The following is a 9,036-nucleotide window of genomic DNA, read 5'->3' on the forward strand; positions in this document are numbered from 1 at the left end:
CCACCTTATCAAACATCCTTTGGAACTCCCACTCGAGTGTAATGAAAAACACCCAATCGGGGATAATGGTCATGACACCCTGCCTGGCTGCCCTGGTTTGATAACCTATGTCAGTATCTATTGCCTTTCAGGATCGTACTCGCCTTGAAAACCTTCGTAAAAGCCAAACGACGCTGAATGAGAACACGTCACACTCTTAAAGGATGCTGACACCCCACACAACACCCCTTAGTGTCTTTATTTTTCTCAGTTCGGTCGATCTGTACAAAGCTAGTGTAATTTATCGCCTGTGATTTGTTGTAGTTTGCTCGGATAAAGTATGGAAAATGTGTGCCACTTGATCGCATGTGTGCTGGGAAAAACGCTGTCAACACTGGCTAGCATCTGATGTCCGCTTTACATTTTCACATTTTGTTTCTGTGAGCAAAGCCCACAGACTGAAAGACTGAAAGACTGAAAAGTCATTACGAGAGTTACTTAACGAATATCACGTATCTGATTTTCCGTTGAAGGTTATCGTAATTCCCTTAAAAGGACCATCTCATCCAATATATGGCAATTCATTGGCGTATCCGTTCTTGGATACACCAACTTGTGAATGCGCTTTAACTGGACTCATTTCTTCCGCTAGGTTACCTGCCGCGTCAAATTACCATTAATGCACGTGCCTGACCACTGGTAGAGGCCTGCAGTACCATATATCGCCTTGTGCGATACCACCCTTTTCATTCCGGAGAATAAAACAGTGGCGTCATTTTTATACTCCATTGCTCAAATGTCATATGCTAATATACTTCCTTGTTTGCTCATGTGGGAAGAAATACAGAAGTCATTCGATTTGTAATTTTGCAAAATACAGCAGCATAAAGTCACATCGACATAGTCAAAATATATTTTTCTACTTTCAGTGACAATTGAAACGTCACTTCCTATCCCGGTATTTGCTTTTTTTAGCAGGCTAGCAGATGTACCATGAATGCTTTGCTGGAGGGTGCATAATGTTTTATTAAATTGTTCTGCATCCTTCGTGCATCGTCAGTGCCACACGCACAAATATAAAATTATGCCGCATACACAAACGTGGTGCGAGAGTTAAGGACATTTCGCCCGTCATCCCACATCTGTCATGACCACTGGCGCTTTGACGCCTCCTTTACATGCCATCCACACGCCAAGGGCTCTGGCGAGCGCACAAGCTACTCCAAATGTTACCGAATCCTCATGTAAGGTATAAATGGACCATGTTTGGTGGATATTCACCCACGTCAATTTGTTGATTTCCTGTGTTGAGTGCTGTAGACCTTTTAAATCATTACAGAAGAATTACAAGCATACAAGTACAATGTTGCTGTGCAACCTGTGCAATAGTAATGCAGTGGAAATAGAATAAAAAGGGAAAATATTAACAAGTACCTATCTATTGCCAAAGTTTCATTTTAGCTGGATGCATATAGCTTACATCAAGCAATATCTTTGGTTCCTGATTTTAGAGGATTTATTTATTAGGTGTCGATTCTTAAAGATTCATCAATTTTGGAGGGGGAATAAAGAAAGTAATAATAGGGGAAGCAATTTTGTTCTGGCAACACGTGAAAATGGTTCAGTTGAAGCGGCGTACTTAATTTAAAGTTGGTGTTAAACTCAAATTTGGGTGACTGACTAGGTGAACGGAAAGGATAGTGTTGCGATAGAGTTAGTTGTATTAAAGCTGCTCAGACCGTAGCCTGGACCCCAAAAATCTGTGCTACGCCTTCTGCCAACAAAAAACACGCTCCTGCCTAGTTTTTCAACTCTAAAATGCAAAGCCACCCACTGGGGTTAAATGGTATTGCTAAGAACGTCAGGGGTAATGTTAGTTCTGTGGTGACAGAAAAGGTTAGTAGATTGCTGGACATTGCAGTTATGTTGTAAGACATGAAAGCGTCAGTTTTCCACAGCAGCGTACATGAGTGTCACTCACCCATATCCATTTGTGAACGTGATCTGTTCATCAGAAACTTTAATTAATGCACATGTGGCTGAGTTATGTGCTATATGACCTATTTGTGCATACCTTGGAACTGGAACCACTGTAGGTTATTGGTCTAACGTTACGTTTCTGAATTGATGTCCCTTTTCATTATTTCAGGGACCATTTAGTGGCACTTTACATTTCATTTGTTTTCAATTCGCTTCATCCCTGTAAGGTGGAAAGTTGAAAATCCGGTGCGGTCGTGATCTATGTCTTGGTGGAAATTTCTGACCCAACCCAATGTGACCCGAGGATTGACCCAGATTCCGTGGACTATTCCAATCCGTGAAATGTTCTAGCTCGCAGACAGTTAATTATGTTAGACATCGCATACACGCGCGGCTGGAGATGTGCCGCGGGTGGAGATGTACCGCGGCTGGAGATGTGCCGCGGGTGGAGATGTACCGCGGATGGAGATGTGCCGCGGGTCGCGAGGCCACGTCTGGAGATATGCCAAAGGTCGCGAGACCACGGCTGGTGATGTGCCGCGGGTCGCGAGACCGCGTCTGGAGATGTACCGTGGGTGGTGATGTACCGCGGATGGAGATGTGCCGCGGGTCGCGAGACCGCGGTTGGAGATGTACCGCGCGTGGAGATGTACCGCGGATGGAGTTGTGCCGCGGGTCGCGAGGCCACGTCTGGAGATATGCCAAAGGTCGCGAGACCGCGTCTGGAGATGTGCCGCGGGTCGCGAGACCGCGTCTGGAGATGTACCGTGGGTGGAGATGTACCGCGGTTAGAGGTGTACCGCGGGTGGAGATGTACCACGGTTGGAAATGTACCGCGGGTGGAGATGTACTACGGTTGGAGATGTGTTGCGGGTCTCGAGACCGCGTCTGGAGATATGCCAAAGGTTGCGAGACCGGCCTATGCATGTTTCGCCAGGTTCAAAGGAGATAACCCAGCAAGCAGTGTACCAGGCAGTCGATTATGTATGCCACATACTGATTACATGCTTAAAGGCATGCCGACTACAAGGTCGTGCAGTGTTCATTATTCCATGCTATGTTAGCCTTAGCTGTCTCCCAACAACGGTCTACGATACGGGCTGCGCGACTAAAATACGCTAGCAGGATGTGTGGTAACAAAATCTGGGCAGCTTCAAGCTATATGGCTTAGAGAAGCTGATTTCTTTGGATTGGGCGCTCTGTTTCGGACCGTACAAAATATGCCATATCACGTAGAGCATGAGTGCGTTTGAATTTGTACCTTCCGGAACATCTGGACATAATCTAAACCTTTCAAACAAACCGTTTTTTGGTGAACGACAGTTTTTCACGGAGCGATCGGTCCGCCTTGTTTCTGTAAGTGATATCTTAAGGTATCTGCCATCCACAGGTGGATCGGTTTTCTGGATGCAAACCGGGTCGCGCTGGTAAAAGGCGAACGGATCTTCCTTGACAGACGACGATGCTTGTCGATAGCAAATGAATGACACGCACTCGTCGAAGTGTATTGCAACGAGGTATTCACGGTTGAAACAAAAGCACATAATCGGGTGCCAAATGGCATGCTCCCTTGGAGTTTCGCGTTTCACCTTCACCATCATCAATTGTTTTGCTGAGTTCGTGCCTTCTGGCTTCGTTAGCTGTTACCAGAAAGACACGACATTATGCTGCGTGTAGACGGGATGCGTAATGACGCCTTAAAATGTTTTTAGGCTGCTCAGATGTTGGCTGCTGGCTGGCAGCCACAGGAACAAACACGATAGTATTTTTAAATTTAGCCCCAAAAACCGGGACATACCCTCGTTTCCACCGACTGACATGACAGACTAACGAGAGCGGATAGCGTGTGACATCTGTACAAATTGGTGAGGATGTGTACATTTGCCTATCACATTATTTCACATTATGTTAAGGAACAAACTAGGAAGTAGACTCCCGCATATGGCTGTTCAGCACGACGCATTTCCCAAATCTGGCGAAATGTAGCACGTCATGAATGATTGATAAAGGCGCATACGTTACGTCCTCAGGTCGCTGAGAAGCATGAGATCTCTCAGTCTCCCCATACACGTTCCATCACCGTAGAAACATGAACATGACCTTGTGAGAAAAACACTTCCCGGGAAGGTCCCTACCAGGTACATTCCATCGCAATGATGCTACAAGCCAACGCAATTCGCATCACTACAAACCGATTCTACCGATTCTAAACCCCTGTGGCTATTCACGCGCTAACGGAGTCAGAAGCAGTATTTCATTCCGGTGTATCAACGCGGGACATCGATGGCTTTGAGGCTGGGAGCGACTCAGCGACATGAAGTGGAAACTCGGCTACCTTTTCAGCGTTCTGAAACAGATGCTGAATCTGTTCCAGCGAGAGACCCCTTGTTTCCTTCAGACAAAATGTGGCAAACAACACCTGGCACAGGCTTACCAGCGAGTGGATGACGAAGCCTCCACCCAGACCAATCCCATCTCTGATTAGTGGGTACATCTTTAACAGCACAAATCCACTCAAATTCAGCACAACGAGGACGATGTTTGCGCCCAAGGTGCGCGTCTTGTTGGGCAGCAGCTCGGTGACGTAGTTAAATGCAACGTTGGCGAGCATGCCGACAAAGGCCACTTGCGTCAGGCCTGCGCCCGCCAGTACAATCCAGCCGAGACGCTCCTGGGACTCCGCGGCCAGGAAGAAGTACGCGGCGACCGTGGCGCAGCCGATAGCAGAGAGCACGCCGCCCAGACGCAGCACCGGTAGCCGGCCGTATCTTTCGATGATGATGCCGCCGGGCACGCAGACGAGCGCAGCGAGCGCAGCCGGCAGCGTGGCTCGCTGGTACTCGCTTAGCGGTAGCCGCACCGGTGTCATCACAAAGGCGGTGAAGAGAACCAGCGTGGCACCGCCGCACCAAGCGAACAGCACCATCTGGATGGAAGCCAGTAGCAGCGGGCGCCACGTGCCTGGCTGACGCAGCAGCGTCCACACGGGCAGTGCGGCGCCGTCCGCATGTGCGTGCTGCAGTGAATCGTGGATACTGCGTACCTCGGCTGCGGCGTCCACCTGCGTGCCACGGAAGAACTGGATGGAGCGCATGGCTTCCTCCTCCGAGTGGCCGCGCGAGAGCAGCCACTTGGCCGAGTTCGGCAGGAAGAGGAGACCGGAGAGGCAAAGCGCGGCCGGCACCACGCCTACCACGATGAACAGCACCTGCCAGTGGAGCAGCGGCGCCACGGCCAGCACCAGCACCTGGCCCAGGTAAACCATGAAGTTCAACAGGGCGCTGAAGAGGGCACGGCGCTTGGGCGGCACAATCTCAGACACGTAACCACGCACGCAGCCCTCGGATAGGCCGAGCGCCACGAACATGACCACCCGTCCGCTCAGCGTCCAGCCGAAGTGGCCGCCGAAGCCGACCGCCAGCGAGCCGAGCGCGTACAGCGGCATGGTGAGCAGCAGCAGGCGCCGCACGCCTAAAACGGGCGCCACCGGCGCGCCCAACAGGCCACCGAGTACGCCACCCAGCGAGGTGGCGGCGATCGACCAATTGAGCTGGTCGGCGCTGAGAAAGCCGCCGGGATCGCCCGGCACCTGGATGAGGGTGACGCTGTGCATACCGAAGTTCAAGCCCACGGCCAACAGCAGCTCACCGAGGACCACAAAGGCCAACACCTGCAAGGAAGAAAAGATGCTGTGATGATCGCATGTCTTTTTAATGGCTGTCTTATATCTTGTGTCTTATCCTGTCTTATTAATGGCGGATATCTTAGAGTGCAAACAGTTGCAACAAGTTTTCTTTAATTTTCCTTTCTTTTTAAGTGTCACTGGAAAACAAACCACAATTGGGAACGGTCAAAACGTGGTTACGGTCATTCACAGGGTATTATTTACTTCTTGTTCAAAAATCAATTTTTTCCTGCCTGCCCATCACCCGCATAATCGGTGACGACAGGGTCCTAGAACTGCAGACTTTTGGTGTAAACCAACACCCTATGAGGAGGAATTTTTCACTCCTTTTCCCCATATTTTATGTGAGTTTTTCACTCCTGCCTGACTGTCTAATCGCACACGCCAAACCCCTTTTTACCTTTCTGAGGTTTTCAGATGTCATCCAAAACCGAGCTCACTTGAAGCCACCAAGCAAAAACCAAGCTCCACAAAACCTGGACGCCTATGGCTATGTCCTGCCTCACGTACATCTGAATCATGTCTATGTATGCACAGAGCAAGGGCGCCAGGTACCTCCAAGCCCGAGAGCCCCAACGGCTCCAGCCGCTTGCACGCATTAAGTTTGGTTTGTTTACAAAACTCGTCGCAATCTGAAGCTGTGCGCCAAATGCAAGTTTTTCACGCATCCCCTGTTTTTTTGGTCTCACCACCGCACCACGAAAGCAGAGCCTGGTGCAAACACCAGTAAGGCGTGGTAGATAATTTTGCTCCACGCATTCCTCTTTTCCCGAGGAAACTTGACCATTATATTGCATCACTCCCGAAATGCAGGAGAGAAAAGTTCAAGAAATAGTTTCTAAATTAAAATTACCCGATGAATATCACCATTTGAGCACTCGTATTAACATATTTTAAGTCAAACCAGCTGATAACAAAATTTTTCCAGAAAAGTATTCGTCTTCATATTTATTTAGTTCCTTTTGTTTTTCTTGGTATCACACGAGTGTGATACAACTTTACTCTTCCTTCCTTTTCGATTGCCTTTAGAGGTACAATCTGCTGCTTAAAATTTTGACCATTTTCTCTGCAAGATACTCCAACTGCAAACTTGTACGTGTTTCATACATAAATTGGATTAATTTCGCAAGTCGCCCAAACAAGTGTGATATGCACCCAGACGTGAACAATTTACAGGGAATGAAGGAAACAATTTGAAGCACAGAACTTATTTTTACCGCCATTTTTGCCCTCTTTAACCCTCGGTCGACCGTTTGCATGGCGCATGGCAGTGCTCAACAACGATAAATTAAAGCCTTTCGAATGTCTGACTCACCAGGCTACCTGGCAAGGCTAACATAATGCTTCCATATAGAGTCTTGGGACAGACCTGACGCAGCTAATACAGAAGTGTTTGATAGCGAAATTTTACCCTCTGGAATTGCTTATCATGCACGCCTCTTACTTGTTTCGCATTTTAATCTCATACGTTGGTGGGCATGGTCGATATTTATATTTGGAAGGAGAGTGGAATGACTGGCAGCAGACCATGCACAAGGTACTGACTTTGTTTTGAGGGGGGGGGGGGGCGCGGGAAGAAGCCAGTAAGTCTCCCGTAGACCAAGTAATTGCTTGCCTTATCTGCTTTCAAAACATGAGTGGTAACCAGAGTTAGCCATTTTATGTTTTAATCCGTCGAGTTTTGTCAGAGGACAAATTATGATGTTAGAAGGCATGCAATGGGCTTATTTTGTTCCATATTCTCGGTTATATGCCCCAAATTTCTTAAAGTGGTCCGTCATGGCTGCTTTAACCACACGTTTTCTATAGTTGCGGTTTGCTGACCAGCAAATGACTGTACTGTATGTATGCACTATATTTTCAACACAGGGATACGCTAAGCTGCATAGCAATTACAATATGAGTGAAATATTAGTATGTAACAAATAGTCAGACCATCCTATTTAAAATGTGAAGCCGATATCTCAAACTTTGTCATTAAATAGGAATAAACAAGCGTAAATGGATGCATTTGCTGCATCTGAAAAGGCAAGCGGCGATACTGACATGGTCATCTAAAATTTATGCTATTTTTGGAGAAAAAAGACTGTTTTGTGGGGTATACTCATTATTGCCCTTGACATAGGTTACCCGTGGCAATCAATATAAGTTGTTCAAGGTGATTTAAAGTGCTTTGATTTGTGCGTTATCAAGGTTGTCTGATGTCAACAAGCATACACAAATGAACTGAATAAAAATGCAAATTGAAACCAGCCCAAAACTAGCTTTAGGTATCATTTTTTGCCACAAGTGCTGCTGTCAACAGATAGGTGAGTTGAGATGATGTTCATCATATGGGCTACTCTAAGTTAAATAAGTTGGTCAGGTGCATGGCAAATGACAAAAGGTATTGTGCAAGAATCAGTAACTCACATCTGCTGCTGTGATACAAACAGGTTATACAGGACGAGATGATGTAAGGCCTCTTTAGGTTAGGCATAGGCTACTTTCATGGAAATAGACATTGGTATTTCGTAAGAAACAGTGACAAAATGTTTGTTTTCCCTGACCCCATCTTAACAGAAGCCAGAAGTATGTCTATGGTGTTTGACTTGGTGATGGGCTGTTGTGTAGGAATCCAAGGTTGTTTTGTTTGAGGGTTTTATGCTTGTTGAATTTTCTGTTGTTATTTTACTGTTGAATTCATTTGCTTTGCTTTGTTTTAAAAGTGTTGTGGAAGGGAATTGAAAAGTGTAGCATCAAATTATTGGTGTTAATAACTTGCTATGCTCATAATACTGTTATGAAATTACCATGCTTCAACACGCGCCGGGTTGGCCGGCTAGATGCCCTTCGCTCGGGTGGGGGCGGGGGCAATTTGACCCTCCCCCCCTCTATGAGATCTCGGGAACTAAGAGAGCTGGAGACACCAAATTTACAGGGTGTCTTGACCTATACGTGAACTCACTTAGGTTAAGGTTTAAGCTTTCTAGGTCATGACCTTCAGGTCAAATAAGGTCAAAATAAGTCAAATTCCAGGTCGATCTCCAAAGCGCCCCTAGAACCTAAGTAACTGTCTCTAAGCAAAGGGTCACAAGCTCATTTGAGGTCATTGGCCTTGTTTGACCCTTCGAATGTCATGGTGACCAAAATGATACAAGACTGCTCTGAGTTTCACATTTGAATAAACGACATAGATTACGCTAGGCAGTATGTCCCTAAAACAAAAAGTTCGACCCGGGTCGTCTTAGGTCGATGGCCTGTTCTGACCCCAAAGAAGTCAATTGAAGATGCATGATGCGGTTCCTGCTGTCAATAAATTCGAAATGAGCACCAGAAACTATTCCATACAGCAAGCCCTAGAGTAATAAATCAGGTTGGTTTTGACCTTGGTCTGACCTTCGTACCTGACC

The 9,036-nt window shown here is 46.9% G+C and overlaps 1 protein-coding gene across 1 annotated transcript; it reads right to left on the minus strand.

The window, feature by feature from the left end:
- Positions 1–627: 627 nt before the first annotated feature.
- Positions 628–5,326, minus strand: LOC119113507 (putative metabolite transport protein CsbC). The gene is made up of 3 exons (XM_037237811.1): positions 5,003–5,326; positions 4,394–4,924; positions 628–636 (listed from the first exon to the last, which is right to left on the minus strand). Exons 1-3 carry the CDS (start codon positions 5,324–5,326, stop codon positions 628–630), a joined length of 864 nt encoding a protein of 287 aa, XP_037093706.1.
- Between the last annotated feature and the right edge of the window lie 3,710 nt (positions 5,327–9,036).

Source organism: Pollicipes pollicipes, unplaced genomic scaffold (assembly GCF_011947565.3).
Source record: "Pollicipes pollicipes isolate AB1234 unplaced genomic scaffold, Ppol_2.1 Scaffold_7262;HRSCAF=8765_pilon_pilon_pilon, whole genome shotgun sequence".
In the NCBI taxonomy this organism is placed as follows: Eukaryota; Metazoa; Arthropoda; class Thecostraca; order Pollicipedomorpha; family Pollicipedidae; genus Pollicipes; species Pollicipes pollicipes.

What these genes read in the sequence shown, in the direction of transcription:
- LOC119113507 (XM_037237811.1), bottom strand. Translation starts at nt 5,326, where the DNA reads ATGTTCGTGGCGCTCGGCCTATCCGAGGGCTGCGTGCGTGGTTACGTG. An exon ending in AGGTGGACGCCGCAGCCGAG is followed by an intron (nt 4,925 to 5,002) that starts GTACGCAGTATC and finishes CTGCTGCGTCAG; the next exon opens with CCAGGCACGTGGCGCCCGCT.